This window comes from Paralichthys olivaceus, chromosome 1 (assembly GCF_024713975.1).
Source record: "Paralichthys olivaceus isolate ysfri-2021 chromosome 1, ASM2471397v2, whole genome shotgun sequence".
NCBI classification, from domain to species: domain Eukaryota; kingdom Metazoa; phylum Chordata; class Actinopteri; order Pleuronectiformes; family Paralichthyidae; genus Paralichthys; species Paralichthys olivaceus.
This window is the reverse complement of record NC_091093.1, coordinates 6949897-6970428: the sequence shown is the minus strand read 5'-3', so window position 1 is coordinate 6970428 and position 20532 is coordinate 6949897. Positions and strand designations below refer to the sequence as shown.

The 20532-nt window shown below is 41.9% G+C and overlaps 1 protein-coding gene across 4 annotated transcripts; it reads left to right on the top strand.

The window, feature by feature from the left end:
* Positions 1 to 178: 178 nt before the first annotated feature.
* Positions 179 to 20158, top strand: eprs1 (glutamyl-prolyl-tRNA synthetase 1). 4 transcript variants are annotated; one of them, XM_069536695.1, is made up of 36 exons: positions 179 to 336; positions 1784 to 1868; positions 2259 to 2358; positions 2437 to 2593; positions 2721 to 2857; positions 3093 to 3187; positions 3278 to 3404; positions 4048 to 4240; positions 4339 to 4510; positions 4640 to 4873; positions 4964 to 5048; positions 5605 to 5664; positions 6936 to 6956; positions 9109 to 9216; positions 10015 to 10151; positions 10269 to 10476; positions 10572 to 10684; positions 10790 to 10907; positions 11022 to 11243; positions 11346 to 11513; positions 11838 to 12080; positions 12756 to 12995; positions 13099 to 13317; positions 13397 to 13668; positions 15816 to 15867; positions 15969 to 16178; positions 16281 to 16353; positions 16531 to 16610; positions 16728 to 16829; positions 16963 to 17118; positions 17297 to 17494; positions 17634 to 17807; positions 18006 to 18166; positions 18665 to 18743; positions 18829 to 18893; positions 19119 to 20158. In XM_069536695.1, exons 1-36 carry the CDS (start codon positions 294 to 296, stop codon positions 19267 to 19269), a joined length of 5058 nt encoding a protein of 1685 aa, XP_069392796.1. In that variant the 5' UTR covers positions 179 to 293; the 3' UTR covers positions 19270 to 20158. The 4 variants fall into 4 exon arrangements, with proteins under 4 accessions (XP_069392796.1, XP_019935573.2, XP_069392951.1 ...); XM_020080014.2 differs by lacking the exon at positions 6936 to 6956 and having other exon boundaries at positions 180 to 336; XM_069536850.1 differs by lacking the exon at positions 11838 to 12080 and having other exon boundaries at positions 180 to 336.
* The last annotated feature ends 374 nt before the right edge of the window (positions 20159 to 20532 follow it).

Genomic DNA, 20532 nt, shown 5'->3' with positions numbered 1-20532 from the left:
CTATCTTTCTATCTATCTATCTATCTATCTATCTATCTATCTATCTATCTATCTATCTATCTATCTATCTATCGATTCTATTCTATCTATCTCGCTATCTGTCTGTGCAGTTCTACGCCTGTACACTTGGTGGCAGTGTTACACATCCCAGTAGTTGGTTAACCTTCATAAAAACCACAGAAGCGTGCCCCTCTCTCTTCCTGCCGTGCCGTGTCGGTGTGGAGTGTTTCCTCCTCCTCTCCGTCTGCAGACTTCAGTCTCTGAAACAAGGCTTCACCACCTGACTTCACATCATGGCGTTGAACCTCATCATAAACACGAGCAACCCGCCTCTAGGTGAGTTTTTGCCCGCGCTGATCCCGGAGCAGACCCTCCAGGGGGGGGAGCGGTGTGCTGTGCACGCAGGCAGCCGGTGACAGTGAGCTGGTCGGGGCTGCTACGTGTCAGTCAGCTCAATAGTTAACACTATGTGAGAAAATGTTTCTATATGAGGTCTGATCGCGTGCATTAAACGGTGCTGCCGTAGAGACCGTGAGGTCGCTCACCCTGTTAATGCTGAAGCTACGAGAAAAACAACAACCATGAACAACAAAGAAAAAGTTTCATCTTCCAATGCGGCTGTTAAATGTTGTTCTACAGTGACCAGCCGAATTGAATATTGGACTTCGGGAAACTTAAATATCACTATGAATTTTGAGGCAGTTGTGTAGTTTCTTTGGCAAAACAGCAACGCCTGTAACTCGACCTATATGTGAAAGCGACCTGGTTAGAGGCATGTCCATATTGGCTCACACAGGGCGGGTTACCTCACGCATTCAGCCGGCGGCTCATGACAGTGTGCAGCGCTGTGTACAGCTAACAAGCTAACGCTAGCTAGCATGCCGTCGTGGCACTCCCAAAACAACAACAAGTGAACGCTTTGTTTTTATTAATGACAATTGGTTTAAACAACACTCGTCCACTCTCGTCAACTTTATCCATTAGCGCCGTTCAACACCGGGACATTGTGAAAAGTCTTCTTGAAAACGATTGTGGACACTTCATAGGGACATGCACATCATGACGGTAGCTAACTGTAGCCAGCTCTGTTCAAGAGTACACATATGCAGCGTGACATGTTGCCTAAGTGAAGAATAAATAAACACGTTTGGTTTAAAGTGTGAGAGATGTGTTCTTAAAGTGTGGACACGGCTTTAAAGCAATATGAGCTAGTATAATGACAAGCTTGACAGTGAACGAACAGCGCCGCGGTGCGTTAGCAGCGAGAGCAGCAGGCTGATGCAAGCATCCTGAAACGTGGTGTTGGGTGGGGGGAGTGCCTATGTTGTGCACATGTACTTCTGCTGCTGTCATGAACTGTCTTGTATCATCTGTTGAACATGCAGATAGTTTTAGAGTTTGCTAATCTTTGTTACTGTGTATACAGAAAAAAAACCATGATGCAGCATCAGAGCTGTCGTCCTCTCAGCTACAATTCCTTGATCAACTGAATACTTTAGTACTGGCATGTATTCATTTTGCACGTCAGTCAGAGTAAAACAAATTATTTGAGTGTGCATGAATGTTGGATCACAGAACCAGTTAAATTATTCTCTGAATCTCTCTACATCTGTGAAGATTGCCAGTCATCCAGTAGATCGTTGTTCTAGCCCTTTGGCTAGAAGGCGAAGAATCTTCTGGAATCTAAAGCATGTCCAGTTGCCTTTGACTGACTGATTGAAGCTGATCAGGCCATGTTTACTGAGAATCACTGCACACGCTAACAAACACGTTTGTCCTGCAGGTGCACTGCTGGCAGCCGAGCATCTGAAGGGCAGTGTCCAGGTGTCAGTGGAGGAAGGCAAAGACAACCGCCTTCACGTCTCAGAGTATGTGACACAATTATAACATCAAAGTTCAGAGAGCTAGCTGATCATCAACAGGCCATGTATGAGTATGAGGAATAATGCATATATATACTGTATGTTAAAATGTACTTTGGACAGGAAATCTACTGATAATAGACATCCATGATATGGAATCATTTTCAGATAAGGACATACTTCATTGCCTTGTCCACCCAATGGGATCTTATTTAGTTATTCATTCATTTCCTCTGTTAAAAGGAAATGAAAAGAAATGTTGAGATAAAACTGTTCAATTAAAAGAAAGAACATGTAGAAACTGTGTCTGTTTATAGAGTTAGAGGTTGTGCAGATATATCTCTTGTTGTTTTGACTGCCGATGTATCTCATCTATGTTAACTGTCCCTTCCTCAGTGCGATCCAGTTCAATGATGCCAACTCCATCAGTCGCTACTTGGCCCGGGTGGCTCCTGCTCTTGGCCTCTACGGAGCCAACATGATGGAGCAGACTGAGGTGAGTACGTTGGAGTATATTTGGGATATATTGCAACAGTTGGTGGTTCTTGCTTCTTATTTCAGATTATATCTGCAGGTCGACCACTGGTTGGAGTTCAGTGCTCGTAGTCTGTGGGGCCAGCCCGGTTTGACCGTGGCGCTGAGGGAACTGGATATGGCCCTTTCCCTGCGCACCTTCCTGGTCGGCCACGCCATCACCCTGGCAGATCTCTCTGTCTGGGCTGCCCTGAAAGGTCAGTACCACCCAGGATGTGGCAGTTTGGATCTCTACCTGTTTTACTCTCTGTCTGTTTCAGTTTGGAATTTCTGCAGGTGAATGGGTGAAAAGCACAGCTACAGCTTGTGCCTGATTCTTCACAGGTCACGAGGGATGGCCAAGCCAGGGCAAATCCTTCTCCCACGTCAATCGCTGGTTCTCCTTCCTGAGCTCACAGGTTCCCTTCACTGCAGTGGACAACAAGTACGCCACTAATAAAGCTTCAACGACCAAATCCAATGTAAGTTGATTTTTTTTTTAAAGTTAAAGAAAAAAAAAAAGTTTGGTTGCGTAAAATCATTGAAATGAAACTGTAACACATTTTTAGTCAAGTGAGGTTAACGTGGAACTTTACACAGAGCAAACAAGAAGAAATATGAAATAGTAGATAGTATTGAAACTAATTCAGATTTAAAGATTAATATATTATAGATAAATGTTTCTTTCCTGTTTTCCTGTCTGTCTGTGTTCTACAGTCAAGCGAGAAGAAGCAGGATGTCGGAAAGTTTGTGGATTTGCCAGGAGCTGAGATGGGCAATGTGGTGGTTCGATTCCCTCCTGAGGCCAGCGGGTGAGGCTCAATCTGCTGCTGATCGAGGGGGTGCTCAGATTACAACGATTAGATCCCTCTGTTAACAGATACATTTGTCTGTCTCTCTAGATACCTGCACATTGGCCATGCCAAGGCTGCTCTGCTCAACCAGCACTACCAGCTCACATTCAAAGGCAAGCTCATCATGCGCTTTGACGACACCAACCCAGAGAAGGAAAAGGAGGACTTTGAGAAGGTGAGACATCCAATTTCCAGTGGTAAAGGAAGTACTTAAACATTTTACTTAAGTGCATATAAATCGACAAAAATGTACTCAAGTAAAAAATATCACATCCACTTCTCTAGCAGAGTAAAAGCAATTATGTGCTTACTCATTTCTTTAAGAATTGAAAGTAAAAGTACGTGCATAGTTCACTACAATAGCCTACTACATCATCATGGCTGAGTCTCAGCGTTTGCCTCTTCTGAATCATCTTCAGGGGTTTGTTCAGTTACGCTTTGCTCTAGTCCAAGGTCTAAGGTTACCTGTCTGCTCCAATTGGATCAGTGGCTCAATCCCCCTCTGGTTATTAATTACTTGTAAAAAAACAACACTAACACAGTGCATTGTAAGAATGTACTGGAGTAGAAGTACAGATATTTGCTAATAATATGTATTAGATTAAAAGTGAAAGTCTACCTGAAACTAAATCAACCTAAGTACATTTTTCATGTATCTGTACTGTAATGAAGTAAATTAACTCCCACCACTGCCAATGTCTTAAAAATGAGAAAATATAAATGGGTAAATTGTGAATTATCTATTTCATTTCCGAACCACCTGTTAGAAATGAAAAGAGTTAGTGTTCTTATTTCCACATGTCGTTGCTTCTCCTCAGGTGATCCTGGAAGATGTTGCCATGCTCCAGATTCAACCCGACCAGTTCACCTACACCAGCGACCATTTCCCCATCATAATGAAATTTGCTGAACAGCTGCTTTCTGAGGGCATGGCCTACATCGACAACACCCCCCCTGAGCAGATGAAGCTGGAGAGGGAGCAGCGCACTGAGTCCACATGCAGAAATAACAGTACGACTGGGGACACGACTGTCAATCACAGTGAACACCCAAGCTACAATATGCAAACTTGCTGAAACTGTAATGTGCAACTTCTGTCTCTTCTGCAGCGGTAGAGCAGAACATGAAGATGTGGTCCGAGATGAAAGCTGGAACAGAGAGCGGTCAGACTTGCTGCATGAGGGCCAAGATTGACATGAAGTCAAACAACGGCTGCATGAGAGACCCCACCCTGTACCGCTGCAAGACGGCTAGCCACCCCCGCACTGGAAACACCTACAAGTACTTAACCCTTTTAAGTCTTTTAAAGTTTTATAAAAAGAATTCATCTGGGATATTTGCATCCACTGTTTGAATATTCAAATATTTACTGATATCTGTTGTGAAAACTAACCACCTCTTTTCTTGCAGCGTCTACCCAACATACGACTTTGCCTGCCCCATCGTGGACAGCTTGGAGGGTGTGACCCACGCTCTTAGGACCACCGAGTACCACGACCGTGACGATCAGTTCTACTGGATAATCAATGCCCTGCGGATCAGAAAACCCTACATTTGGGAGTATTCCAGACTCAACCTCAATAACACAGTGCTGTCTAAGAGGAAGCTCACCTGGTTCGTCGACCAGGGATACGTCGATGGATGGTAGTTTTTTTTTATAGATTCCCTAATATTTAATTCTCTCCATCTCTACCCTAATGTACTCTTCTGACTCATTCTCGCCTCATCCTCCAGGGATGACCCTCGTTTCCCCACTGTCAGAGGAGTCCTGAGGAGAGGAATGACTGTGGAGGGTCTGAAACAGTTCATAGCAGCCCAGGTACATCTGTCAGCCACTGAGATGTTAACAACAAATATGGAAGCTTTAATTTCTTAAACGGAAAAAAGCCCTCCTTCTCTTTGTTGTGGATATTGAATTCAACTAATATATATATAACAAATAAAACCCAAATACTATCCTGATTTTGAGATACTGTGATCAAAAATATTAATCATTTGACTGATGATCAGCTCTTACCAAGTTATATAATAATACTAATCATGGTTTCAACTCCCTGCCTCTGAATTCAAAGACTGAGGGCATGATAACTTCATCCTGGATTAACAAATCTTAAACTGTGTCCAAAAAACCAAATTAGCTGGAATAGAATAAACAGGATTATTTGAGCCTGATAACAGCTCGTTCTTATTTATATTCTTTAATCTTACAAATTATCCCCTGTCCTTTTAAAGGCACTGAGCATATAAAGATATATAATATGTAAAGCTGGATGCTACAATGTCAACATTATAATCAAAAATGTGTTCTTTATATAATGAACAAAATTCAAAGGTTTCAGTTTTCTTTTATTCCTTTATTCTCCTCCTCTTTCCAGGGAGGATCAAGATCAGTGGTGAACATGGAGTGGGACAAGATCTGGGCTTTCAATAAGAAGGTACATTTTTCCTCTTTTTAATAATCAATTTGATGCTGTACATCAAACAATGAAAATTGTACATTGGTCCTATTATAGACCACATTGATACCAATATGCTTAATAGTTAGAGAAGACAAGTGTGATAATTGATAAAAGTGACCATGCCCCCGTCAACAAGTGAATGGCTTGACTTTTGCCACAACAGATATTTGACAAACTCCAAATGGATCAGAATATAATTTGATGCATGAATGTGCTGCGGGCCTGAAGCCTGTGATTGACAGAGGTACATGTATTTGCCCTTGGATTCAATGCCGGCATGGCTTCTTTCTGCTTCGCTGCTCTCATTCATTTTAACACTTTTCATTTGCCACCTCTTCCCCTGATCCTCATCATCCCACCGTTACTCCTTATTGTCCCAACAGTGACACTGAAAACCTCACAAACCCAACCAGCTGCTTCATTTCATGCCCCACAGTTGTTTGTGGATTGTTTTTTGTTGTTCCTCATTTTCATTTGTCTGGATGTCGCTTCCTCCCATGTGGTTTGTCCTCGCTGGCACCTGCTGCTTCATTCCAGAGTCAGAGGTAGAAGGTGTGACGTTGATGAGTGAGACACAGACTGTAGTTAGAAAAGCAGATTTTATCAGCTTTTTTTTATTTTCCTCATGGCCGACACTTGTCCTACTTTAAGTTCAAAATGGTGGGGCTGAACACTGACTCCCAGGACTCTCCATGACATGGTGATAATGACAACGTTTAGCCTGAGGTTGAGGTTTAAGAACTACTAGCTATTTCTGTTTTTGCAAAGGGATTCATATGCATGTTTCAGCTAACCCGCTCCTCCCTGCCGTCTTCAGACAGTTTCATGTTCCCACAATTCTTTCACTTCAATCTAACACAGCATTTAAAGTGATACTTTAACAGTAGATGTTCATTTTGGATGGTCCAGATTTTTAGGCCGTACTCTGAATTCAGTGAACAGGGGCCCCATAAAACCCATGATTATTTTGTGGATTTAGTTTAGTGGATAGATCAATTATGAGTCAGTGATTGACAAACCTTGACCAGAATAGGTTTGTGTCCTTTTAAACACAAAAGAAAAGTAAATCTGAGTCGAGGCAAAGTAATGTAGAGAGTTCAAGAGAGAACCAAAACCAGGAAGTTGTAGTGATGAGGGGAAACTATGTAAACAGTCCATTCTGTGTAAATGTGTCTCTACCTTTATCCTCTCTCTTCCTCCCTCCTATTATCTGACATTGAACAGCATCTCACTCTTCTGTTTCCAAGCTGCCAATTAGCTGTCTGAAGGTACTCCTCCTCCTCGTCTTCCTCATTTTCACCCACCCCCTCTCCGTTTTCATCTTGTTTCTCTGAAAATCCACCTGCAGCCTTCACTATTTTACCAGCCAAGCAGATGATCAGAGGAATAGATACAAAGTGGTGCCCAAAAATGTCAGGTCTACCAGTTAAAGAGCCAGCAGAAGAGGAGTCAGAGCAACAACAAGAGGCATGTGTGCTTGAACATCAACTAGCTCCCAGGTGCAGAACTCTGACCTTTTTGTAGAGGTGAAATTACAGAGTGCTTGGTAAACTGGTTATTCTTGTTTAGATGCACTACAACTTTGAATTGGGCCCTCATGTAAATGCATATGTAATGCCACTAGAGTGCGGCATTCTATATTATGTGGCCAAATTCCCACCCCCCCCCCCCAGTTACAGGTACATGCACCTTCAAAAAAACAAGCAGAAAGCCCAGCCAACTTGACTGAACTCGACCCAAACAACCACAAACTTTTTGGAACCAGGCCCCTATGGAAGTAGATCAGGTTTCTACATTCAACCACACCCTAACATTCCAAGTTTGAAAAGAGTCAAAGTTACATAGACTTCACCTTCCTCAGAACAGGGTATCTGTTAATCAAAAGTCTCAAAAAAGGTCAGAGAACTTTCTCAGACCATTACTGAAGAAGGTTAAAGTCTTAAAAGTAGTTGGAACTGTTGGCTGTGTCCCTAACAACTGCTGATGCTTGACAACTTATCATCAAACTATTGCATAGCTTTTATTGGACCTTCAAGGTTCAAGGGATATTCATTATCTTGTCTTATGTTTTAAAATAATTGTTGGCTGCTTGGAGGCTCAGTGACTCATAATAGACAAGTTCAATTTTCATCAAAAACTTAAATTAACCATTTATTTAATTATTTAAACATTTATTAACTCTGTTAATTGTCAAATAATTGTTAATCTGCTCATCAATTTTTTTTTCTGCCCATCTGCAAAGAATGTGTTCACTTTGATGTCATTTGTGTCGTGCAGTTTTACTTATCTACCTGTCTTTGTAGTATTTCAACTGAACTCTGACTATAAAGCCAGAAATATTCACAGTCACTTCATACAGAGGCTTTGCCAGAGGGGCCCTCTGAACCAGTCGGCTTCTTGGCCTATGTCCCATAGGCCCCGTAGGTATTAAAGGGTCCTTTCAAAGTTTTTAGTTTGGTTGACACTGGACGTCATGGTAGCTTGATGTAATGGCAAATGCCAATTGCCTGTACAACTCATTTGAATGTGAAGAATGTGATTTTGAACGTACATCGAAAATATATAATCTTACTAAAAAAGGACATTGACGCTCTTTGTCTTTCTGTGATTTGGGCAGATTTTGAAGTCTGATGGTTGGATTTCATTGAAGGATTTTCAAAATGCAGTGTTACATCTTAAATTAACTTTTATTTATTTATTTTAACTTCAAACTGTCCTAGCACATCCATACCCAGTGCAAAATCCTCCCTCGTCATGCCGTCCCTTCCATTTCACCCCTTCTTTCATCCACAAAATCCATTGCAGCTTTTTCATTGACCAGCTGAGAAGTTTCCTTTTATATTTCTACATCCACTTTAACATCTTTAATAATCATGTGAGAGTTCAGAAGTGCTCCGTGCTTTGTTAAACCTGTCCAGAACTTTGACACATTCTCCACCAACTGTTTCCTTACTGTAAATAACACCACAAGAGATCATTTTACAACATCTGATGTAGGAAATGAAATATGATTAATGTAAAACCTCAGATATTTTAAATTTGAGCATCCAACACAGTGTTGTCTCTACTTCTATGATGATTATTTGTTCTATTCTGGAAATCATTAAGGTTTGATCCAGGCTCCTTCACACTGGCTGGTAACATAGTGAGAGAGGATGGAGGCTTAATGCAAACAGACATAATCCACTCATGAAACCAACTTTTCTTTCTCCACTCATCTTTTTGTTGCGACTCTGTCTTCCTCTGTTTGGCATTAAGCAGATCAGGGTATTTTTCTGCTTTGAGTGAAGCTGCATAATTTTCTTCTTGGTCCTTTCATTACTCAGCCTTTTGTTTTTGGAGATGTCATAAAGCTGCTTTCTTCTTCGACTCACCTGTTTTGTGTCTGTTTCTGTCTGTGCGTTTGTGTGTTTGTGTTAGGTGATTGATCCAGTAGCCCCCAGATACACAGCTCTGTCCACCTATGTGGTTCCTGTTTCTATCCCAGAGGCAAAAGAGGAGATGAAGGAAGTGGCCAAACACCCAAAGGTTAGTGGTCTTTTGCTCTTCCTCGCTTATGATTTATTTTATATCATTTTAATGCTCAGTGAAAGTAGATGGTTTATTTAAATTAACAGAGATGTTTATGAAACACTTATTATCTTATTTGTTGAAATCCTCTTCATGTCCTGATAGCCATCAATAAATATAGTCGTCTGAAAAAGAAAAAAAAAACAAGGTGTCTGTGGCCCTTGCAGGAGTCTAATTATCAATTAATTAATTACAATGACTGGTCTGTCGTTATCCAACTTGCCTGCCTGGTCTCTCTCTGCGCACGATTTGATGAGAGGGCTGATGGAAGGGGATGGGATATATCGGTTGCATTTTTTTCTAAATGTAGCATGGTTATAACAGCTCTTCCATGATTACCAACACTAGCTTTAAAGAAATGTACTAGTATTTTTCATTATTAAAGGTTCAGTGTATGGAAGTTATCTAGTGGTGAAGATGCATGTTGCAGCTGAATACCCCTCACCTCATCATCCCCTTTGTAACATGAAAGAGAACCTGTATTAGCCCTCAGTTGTCATAAAAACTCAAAAGATGTTTAGTTCGTCCAGTCTAGGCTACTGTAAAAAACATGGTGGCCTCTTATGTGGTCAGAGCTTTAATTAATTCCCTGCTCACTTTCTGATTTAAAAACTCGCTAATTATAATACCAGTGTGTTTCATTGTAATGCATCTGCTATGCTGAGGATAGTCTCTGCAAGTTGATTTTGACGTCCATACACTGCAAATAAAACATTAAAAAAATGTCGGTGCTACTTTGATTTCCTCGGCATCCAGAACATAGAGGTGGGCATGAAGGAGGTTTGGTATGGACCCCGAGTTCTGGTTGAAGGAGCAGATGCTGAGACTTTCTCAGAGGGGGAGATGGTCACCTTCATCAACTGGGGCAACCTCATCATCACCAAGATCAACAAGTATGTGTAATCATTTCTCAGGGAATCCATCTAGTTTTTAAGAATCACATGATGTTGTCTTAAAGTAATGATACGCTTTTTCACCCATTCACTTTTTCACCCCTTCTCCCCACTCAGAGCGGCTGACGGTAAAGTTGTGTCCATGGAGGCTCGCCTGAACCTGGACAACAAAGACTTCAAGAAGACAACAAAGATCACATGGCTGGCTGAAACTAACAGCGCCCCGCTTCTGCAGACCATCTGCGTCAACTACCAGCCTCTCATATCCAAAGCTGTCATCACGAAAGACGACGACTTCAAAGAGTACATTAATAAAAACAGCAAGGTCTGTTCTGCAGTGTGTGCACTCAACCTCATCTGACGTGTCTCATTTACTTTGGTCGTATATAATATTTCTATTTTTGACTTCCATTCTTTCAGTTGGAGGAGAAGATGCTTGGAGATCCCTGTCTGAAGAACCTAAGGAAAGGTGACATCATCCAGCTCCAGAGACGAGGCTTTTACATCTGCGACCAGCCCTATGAGCCAGTCAGGTGAAATGTTTGTGTGCTTGAACCACGTCATCATAGAGGTCATTTCCCTGTCTAAGTGTTTTAATTGTCCTCCTGTCTGCGTCTAACTGTGGTAAACTTCTGTAGCCCTAACAGCTGTAAGGAGAGCCCCTGTGTCCTGCTCTACATTCCTGATGGTCACACCAAGGAGATGCCAACTGCTGGATCCAAGGACAAAGGAAAGAGCCAGACCTCCAGTAACACAGTGAGTGCTTTTGAAGAAAAAAGCTAAGATGAAGCTGCAGTTATTTCTGTGATTTCTCAGATTGAAATTTCTTGTTATTCTCCATCAGTAAATCTGTCTTACCTCTCGTCTTAGTCCGCCACCCCCACCAAGGCTGCCTCCAAGGCTGCACCCAAGGCTGCACCCAAGGCTGCCCCCAAGGCTGCCCAAGCACCTGCCTCAGCACCTGCCTCAGCCTCAGGTGGTGACCTGTTCTCAAGGATTGTAACTCAAGGTGAAGCTGTGCGCCAGCTAAAGACTGCCAAAGCCCCAAAAGACGAGGTGGACAAAGCTGTTCAGAAGCTGCTCTCTCTCAAGGTGCATCAGCTGTAACTAAAAGAAAAATAAACAGCAAGTAAAGACACTTACTGTTAATAATTCAAATGATTTGCCATTTATATCCACTTTTGTCTCTTGCAGGCTCAGTTTAAAGAGCAGACAGGTATGGACTACAAGCCAGGTATGGCCCCTCCCACCTCAGCTCCAACACCACCCACATCTTCATCAGACTCTGCCTCCTGTCCATTCACCCGTGTGACCCAACAGGGTGAGCTGGTCAGGAAACTGAAGGCAGAGCAGGCACCCAAGGTACGTGGATGTTTGTCCAGTCTCTAATCATGTCCACAAACCATCGTCCAACTAATGTTTGTGTTCACATCTGTGTCCAGTCGCTCATCACGCCCACATCTGGTTGTCCAATCATTCCCCATGTGCCAAGTCATTTGTCTCTTTGTGGATTTCGGTTGTCCAGTCATTTTTCATTTGTTCGTTCAAACTGCGTGATCCGTCCAGTCATTGTTCGTGTCTGCACGCATTTGACGAGTCAATTCTCATGTTACTGTCCAATTTGCATGCCAGTGAAGTTTATCTTTAACTTCCTGCATCAATATGCTGGTTTGTTGATGGTACCAGGATCAGATTGATGTAGCGGTGAAGCAGCTCCTCGCTCTAAAGGCAGAGTTTAAAAAGCTGACTGGTCAGGATTACAAACCAGGGATGGCCCCGCCCACTGCCGCTGCCCCCCCTGCCGCCGCCCCCACTGCCACCGCCCCCCCTGCTCCTTCCCCTGTGAAGATCTCTTCTTCAGGTCCTTATGAGCGTGTCACACACCAAGGGGAGGTTGTGAGGAAACTGAAGTCTGAGAAAGCCCCCAAGGTATCCAAAGCAGCATGGCAGACAGTATAAAATGGCTCTTATTTATTTATTCAAGCCCAAATTATATTTGTGAATATCATTCATCACTTTTTATTTTTCTGAGACCCAAATAACAGATTAGTCCATTACTGTATTTTGCAGTGTGGTGGGAAAACATTCAGGGGTCAGGATGATTTCTGACGCCTAGACTGAAGAGAAATGTTGCTGAAATGAAAACAGCTAGAACATAAAAAAATATAAAAATGAATATCCAACATTCTCCTTTCCCACTTTCTAAAAACAAACAATTTGTTGCTTTTATATGTGTTCATATTGAATGACTTTGGAACATTGGTCGGACTTACAAGATGTTTAAAGACATCATCTTGAATTGTGGAAAACTGTGACATAGATTTTTGAGATGTGACTGAGTGTTGGACAAGGTGTTTGGAATAGATACACTTACACACTAATGACATGAAAATAAAAATGAAAATGAATGAAGGTACAAAAGCTTTGATGTTTATACAAATTGTCTTTATCTGTATCATGACGTTAGAATTCACATTTTAAAGGAATATTAACATTTTTTCCTGATGTTTATTGTGGACATGTGCGGTGACAAAAGTGTTAAATCATTTCAGAAATAAATAAAAAATGGTATGAACTGAGTGACAGTATCCTTCTTGTCTCCAGGACCAGGTTGATTCAGCAGTGAAGCAGCTGCTTGCCCTGAAGGCAGAGTACAAACAGCTCACAGGTCAGGACTACAAGCCTGGAGCCGCTCCAGTCCAGAAAACCCCTGCTCCAGTCCAGAAAACCCCTGCTCCAGTCCAGAACAGCCCTAGCCCTGCCCCTGCTGCCACCGGCCTCTACGAGAAGGTTGCTGAACAGGGAGAAGTGGTCAGGAAATTGAAGACTGAAAAAGCTCCCAAGGTGGGTCCACACTGTTTTGAGACGTTCTACATTGTTGAATAGTCGTGCATTTGTTCACTGCAGCTTTGACGACATGGCTCTCTTCATGCTGACTTATCCCCAGGATCAGGTAGATGCCGCAGTGAAGCAGCTGTTGGCTCTGAAGACAGAGTACAAACAGCAGACTGGACAGGATTACAAACCAGGAGCCCCAGCTCCTTCTGTTCAGACCAGCTCCTCTTCCACCAAGTCCAGTTCTTCTCCACAGACCCAGGAGCTGTTCTCACAGGTGGCCCAACAGGGAGAGCTGGTGAGAAAGTTGAAGTCTGAGAAGGCCCCAAAGGTAAGGAACCAATCACATGCTGAATTAAAAAACAGTGTCAAGTGGAGAGTTCAAAAAATCAACTGTACTTTTTTTTCAGGATCAGGTAGATGAGGCTGTGAAGAGTCTCCTGGACCTGAAGAACAAGTACAAGACTCTTACGGGAGAGGATTACAAACCTGTGGCTGCTGCTGGAGGTCCTGGAGGAGACGACAAAAACCGCAAGGAGAAGGAGAACAAGTCTGAGAAGCAGGGAGGAGGAGGAGCAGGAGGTGGAAAGAAGGGTAAAGGAGACAAGGCCGGTCAGGGTAAAGAGTCTGCAGGAGGAGCTGGAGGAGCAGGAGATGGACAAGGATCCAAGAAACAAACACGGTGAGAGACTGGATAGAAGTGAAAGAAGAGCAGTCAAGAAAAGATCTGAAATTGTTTGGAGCCAAACTTAAAGATGTTGGAAATACTGGCTTCCTTTTACCAATAAATACAAAGACCATTATAAAATATTGAGGAACAAAGTATTGTTTTACTTTTTGCATCTGAAATCAACTTTTCTACTTTAAACCCTTTCTTTCACTCTCTGTATGCAAACCTTACACTATGATTTCTAAACCTGTTCACACTCTTAACTGTGGTTACCCTCACTGTGCAGACTGATGGTTGTATTCCTCTCACTACTGCACATTCTGCAAAAAAGAAAAGCATTTGTCTGAACTTGACCTGCAGAGTCAGAATCTCTGAGCCAATAAATAATATTCATACTGAACTGTATTCTTATAATGTGTTCAAATTACACATGAGCCAATTTTCTGACTTGTGTGACTAGCACATGCACAGTGACTTGACAGTTTTTGGATTAACTTTGGAAGTTAGCCAATGCTTGTGCTAATTTGGATCCTAATAAACTGATAGCTGGAATCAAGTAACAGATTCATATTTTTAGAACTTACCTTGTAGTCGTACTGTTTCAGGCTTCTCACCAAGCCTTTGCCTTTATGTTCCATAAGTCAGGAGAATCTCAAAATCATGCAGACTGTCGCCTGAATTTATAGCTTTTTGTGTCTTTGCATGTACTTTGTATGTAATCGCACCTCGGGATGAATTTGCTTTGAACTTTACAAAGTTTTAAGCCTTTACAGAAATACTGGGGGGACAGTGGCATGAAGATGATGCCCCAGTTTTCAATAAGTGCAGAATTAATTCAAATTGTAGTACACTGTTACGCTTGGATGCTGAAGATGGATCATCTGTGAGCACAGCTCTGCTGTAGCTTAATGACTGAAGAAAGTGTTGTATTGGATTTGGTGAGTCTAAATAGTTGGTGTGGTTTTCATATGCTTGATTAGTGTGTGCTGTCAGTCTTGGGAATGCTTTGAGACATGTTGCATGACTCTTGCTCTGGGCTGTCTGTCTGTCAGCCCTCCTTGAATCTCAACACTGAGATGGTATTTTGGACATTCAGGATCCCCAGAGGATGAATCCCATTGACTTTGCTGACTCCTGATTTTCTCTGTCAACCACAGGAGATTTACATTTATGTAAAGTATTATGGGATGTGTTGTTATGATTGTTGGTAGGGATATCCATGGTGACCAGAGGATGAATCCTAATTATATCAGCTGACTTGTGCTTTAGTGCCACCAGCAGCTCAACATTCTACTTTGGTTTATGATCCACTGCAAACCATGGACATTCTCATCAGTCCTCTCTGGTTTATTCTGATTCAAGTACGAATTGGCAAACATTAGGATTGATAGCATGCTAAATGAAGACTGTAAACACACTTAACATTGCCTTATCTTAGCATTAACATATTGGCATTACCAATTCCTCACCGAGCTGTCAGCATGGCTGTAAACTCAGGTTTGTTTTGGCTCATGGGATCACTAGAAAATTTGAATTTGACGACCTGCTGAAGGTGAAGATTTTTTTATACAAGATGCAAAAAGTACAAAAAATAACTTGTTCCTCAGATTAAAATTAAAACCATGATGATTGGGGATTGTCACTTTGCAGTTATGGTGCAGCTCGCTCTCAGCGTTTTGTCAGTTAGCAGCAGGAAACTGGTTTGCTGGCTGTGCATGGCTGGTTAGATTGGGAGTCGTGTCAATTGTTGCACTCAAGAGAAATGATCATTTAACCTGCACCTCTCTGTGCAGTAGCTGTTGAGTAGATCAGCTAACAAGGCATCGACTTTATACATCACTGTGTGTTTCTCAGGACATTCGGTCATCATATGTGGGCAGAACCTCATCAAATCTAAAGTTAATTTGACAAATAGTTCTTTCTTCAGATGTTCCTTCATTGATGAGATAAATAAACCCCCACAAAACTCTTTAATACTGTAGAACACAGACTTAATATCAAATCTCAACATTTAAAATAAGATACCTAGAAACAGCTTCATCTACATGCATGACATTTATAAGCTGTATATTTGTATATATAGTTATACTATCATTGTGAATCAAATGCAAAGATTCAGTTAATTTCCAACACCAACTCATTTGTCATCCTCTTGTTAGGTTGGGCTTGGAGGCTAAGAAAGAGGAGAACCTGGCTGACTGGTATTCTCAGGTGAGTCGAATAAACACGCCTTATTTTTATATGTCTAGATGACAATGATGATCATATCCTAATAATTCATTATCCAATATAACGTTGCTGTCCCCTTTCAGGTCATCACCAAAGCAGAGATGATCGAGTATTATGATGTGAGCGGCTGCTATGTGCTGCGGCCCTGGGCCTACTCCATCTGGGAGTCGATCAAAGAGTTCTTTGACCGGGAAATTAAGAAACTTGGTGTGGAGAACTGCTACTTCCCCATGTTCGTTTCTCAGGCCGCACTCGAGAAGGAAAAGTCCCACATTGAAGACTTTGCTCCAGAGGTAACCAGGATCTTTATGGGGAATGAATTGGGTAAAATAGTGATTGGAGCACGACAAAAAATGCTATCAATCTATTAATGGGGGTTTTGTGATCTTTGTCAGGTTGCCTGGGTAACTCGGTCAGGAAAAACCGAGCTGGCAGAGCCCATTGCTGTCAGACCCACCAGTGAGACAGGTCTGAACTACATGTCTTTAGTGGACACTACTGTATATAACTATGATGATGCACACACTGAACATACACAGCCTCTCAAACAGATGTAGAACATTTACATTGTATTTAATGAAGCTGTTGGTGAGGTCTTGTTGCTCCATCATGTTTGGTATGAACCTCTCTCTCTGTCTCCCTCAGCGATGTACCCAGCTTATGCTAAATGGGTCCAATCCCACAGAGACCTGCCAATCAGACTCAACCAGTGGTGTAATGTTGTGGTCAGTCCTCTTTTAGTCACATCTCACATTATACCTTATGTTTTTATTTTAATAATAACAGGCATTTTAAGTTGCTGAAGTGCTATCTCTTTTTTTTCCTGCTCTTCCTCCCTGTAGAGATGGGAGTTCAAACACCCTCAGCCTTTCCTGAGAACAAGAGAGTTCCTGTGGCAGGAGGGACATTCAGCATTTGCCACCCAAGAGGAGGCTGCTGAGGAGGTAATAGATCCCTGGAACCCTGATCTGGATGTATCAGTGCTGAGAAACAGTGATAGAAATGTTGTAGTGCACTACATGCTGTACTTTTACAGTACTAAAGGTAGTTTTTCTTTTGGCTTGTGTGTGTAAATAGGTGCTTCAGATCCTGGAGCTGTATGCCAAGGTGTATGAAGAGCTGATGGCGATCCCTGTGGTAAAGGGGAGGAAGACAGAGAAGGAGAAGTTTGCAGGAGGAGATTACACCACGACTGTGGAGGCTTTCATCTCTGCCAGTGGGCGAGCCATTCAGGTACATCGGTGAACTGGATTCATTCACTGATTCCTCTCAACCACTTACACTGAGGCCAGCAGGATAAAATGTTTGATTTGCAATTCTCCTTTTTGCAACATGTAAGCCACATGCACTCAGACAGTGATGTTTTCAAGGAAAGACACAAAGTAATCTTGTTAAATTGTCACTTCCTCAGGGTGCTACATCCCACCACCTCGGCCAGAACTTCTCCAAGATGTTTGAGATCATTTTTGAGGATCCGAAGAGGCCGGGCGAGAAGCAGTTTGCTTTCCAGAACTCCTGGGGTATCACAACCAGAACCATTGGTGTCCTCACCATGGTCCATGGAGACAACATGGGACTCGTACTGCCACCCAGGGTCGCCTGCCTGCAGGTAGAATCACTCACAGTTTTCACCTTTTTTAACTAAAAGAATAGTTGAAGAGCAAACCCCTAACCTATGGTGGAAACTAGTACTTACAGACAAAATACAGCATATGTTACATTTCTAAAATGTGTCCTTTCTTTCCCAGGTTGTCATAATCCCATGTGGAATCACTGCCTCTCTGCCAGAGGCAGAGAAGGAGGCGCTGTTGGCCCAGTGCTCCAAATACCTGAGGAGGCTGCAGGACGCTGGCATCAGGGTGAAGTGTGACGTGCGAGATAACTACTCCCCAGGATGGAAGTTCAACCACTGGGAACTCAAGGTCATTAATAACTTATATAAATTAAAGAAGCAGAATGAATGTTCATGTGATATTAAACATCGTTTACTGAGCTTAACCTGCAGACTTACAGTCTGAAATAAGGTGGAAAAAATGGTTACATAATCCCCTAACACTACAGGCATCAGCTTTATCATTGAATCTCTCTCACTGTTGTTTTTTTCTTTGTGTGTCATCTAGGGAGTTCCCATTCGTCTGGAGGTTGGCCCTAAAGACATGCAGCAGCGTCAGTGCGTAGCAGTGAGGAGAGACTCTGGAGCAAAAGTGACGATTCCAGAGGCAGACGCAGAGACAAAGCTAGCTGCCATGTTGGAGGACATCCAGAACTGCCTGTTCAAAAAGTAAGATACAGCACTACGCTCCAGTGTCAGACACTGAACTGGTTACAAAGAAGATTTATTGAAAACATATCACTTGAATCTAAATGGAAACGCGGCAGAGAAACATGTCTAGACTTGCTCTTACTCCCACAGAAAGAATTTCAATAAATTAGGTTTCAATTTGATATGAAAGAAAAAAAAATGTTGGCACTCAAACGCACAAAAAAATTATCATTCTTCGTCAATCAGACTTCTAAACTGAGGTTTTTTGGACTTCTTTGGCTGATATGTCATCGCTACAGGACTGCTGTGATCATGATTACATGTAGCTGTGATTAAGGCAAAAAGAAAACTGCTATATTGCAGTTGTTGTAGCTGAGCGTTTGTAACCTTCCTGTTGGGGATACATTGTGTTAAAGAGTCCACAGACTGAAAGTTTCAGCCACCGAGAACACAAGACAAAGCTGCACATACAAGAAAATTGATTAAAGTGTGTGTATGTGTGTGTTTGTTTGTTAGAGCTTCAGATGACATGAAGAGTCACATGGTGGCTGCAGACTCGATGGAAGAGTTCCAGAAAGAGTTGGACAAGGGCAAGGTGAGTAACATAACCCTCATACGTTTCAAATATCCATCCTCACCAGAGTAAATATATGATGTTGTGGTTTGTCTTGTCTTCATAGATGGTGCAGATCCCATTCTGTGGAGAAATCGAGTGTGAGGACTACATCAAGAAAACCACTACCAAGTATGTCCATACTGACATGAGTCAGTGCCTGACAGCATGTTTGATGCAGAGTACCCATTAAATATGTACTTTGAATATATGGATGTAAAAAGTACACAGTTAAAAACAGTTCCTGAAGGGGTTAAAAACAACACACTGCATTTTGACGTGCTGCAGTCATTCAGGGTTTTGCTCTGAGTACTAATTTCAATCATTTTAAGATGTTTTTTGCTCTTGTTTCATCAGGGACCAGGACCTGGAGCCTGGAGCTCCATCCATGGGAGCCAAGAGCCTCTGTATTCCCTTCTCTCCCCTGAAGACGCTGCAGCCTGGTCAAGTGTGCGTCAACTGCAAGAAGCCTGCCAAGTATTACACCATGTTTGGACGCAGCTACTGAGAACCTGGAGGAGGAAGATCGCAGTTGAAAAGGGCTTTCCTACCCTTTCTGTTTCCTTTTTTTTAATCTCCTTTGGGTGTCCTGGTTGATATGGATATGGTTGTGAATGGATGGTGGGTTTGTCTCTGTATTTCTTTTACATGTTAACATTGTTGCAATCCATCTGAAAGGAGGTGAAAAAGAGAGTTTACTCTCAGATTACTTACTTCTGAGAGAGAACGACTGGTGCTGTTTCTCCCCTCCTCTCTAACGACCACATCAGGAGAACGCTCACCGTCCAGAAGTGGTTTGTACAAGAATGGAAGTCACCAACAGAAACCTGTTACATAATAAATCCTCTCTGTCAGGCAGGTTTGTCATCATATAACTGTTGGAGTCCTTCTAAATACAACTAGTTAAATTGTAAAAGAAGCTGCTGGATTTGAAAATGTCTATAACCCCAACTTAAAATGTAATATTTGTTGTTCTTTTTAAAATAATATTTTTGTCAGTATTGATAAATTGAGAGGGCCTTGGCCTTTCGAAATCTGTCAAAACCCCAAATGAGAACCAACAGAGAAAAAAACCATCCTGAGTCACATGTTGTATCCTCTGGGCAGAAGTTCTCTTTACTTACCTTACCACACTGTCTCAGGAACTCCAGGTATTCAGGCTTGTAGGTTGGGTGTTACTCTCACAGCTTTGTCAGCCGCCCTCCTTCTGTTTGTACGACACAGGTTACAGACTGTGGCTCAATGCAAATCCTTCAGATCCACCAGAGGCGAATGACGAACATCTGTGAGGAACTGTGTGTGTGGACAATACCCAGTAATGTAGCCTTCTGCCACTTCTCTCCTGTGAAAGAATTCTACAAGTTGTCTATAATAATAATAAAATTATAAGCAAACTATCGTGTGGTTGTTTTAATCTTTCTTTAAACATGAGAATCAATGCACTGCAGTTTCTTATTGCTTATTTGTATCGGCCTAATGAATTGGAAGATGATGTAGAAGAAAACTGTGTGTGTGTATATATATATATATATATATATATACACATATATATATACACATATATATATATATTTAACTAGTCAATGTAAAAGTAATAGAGAAAACAATGTGTACAATCACACATGTAGCATTATATTTTACTGAACATTGTAAGCTTCAAAAAGTAATTGAGACAGGATTACTGTATTTACTTAGGAATATATTTTTAGGCAAATATACAATGTAATAATCACATAGTGGATTGAATGGCAACCTTCCTTGATTACATCTG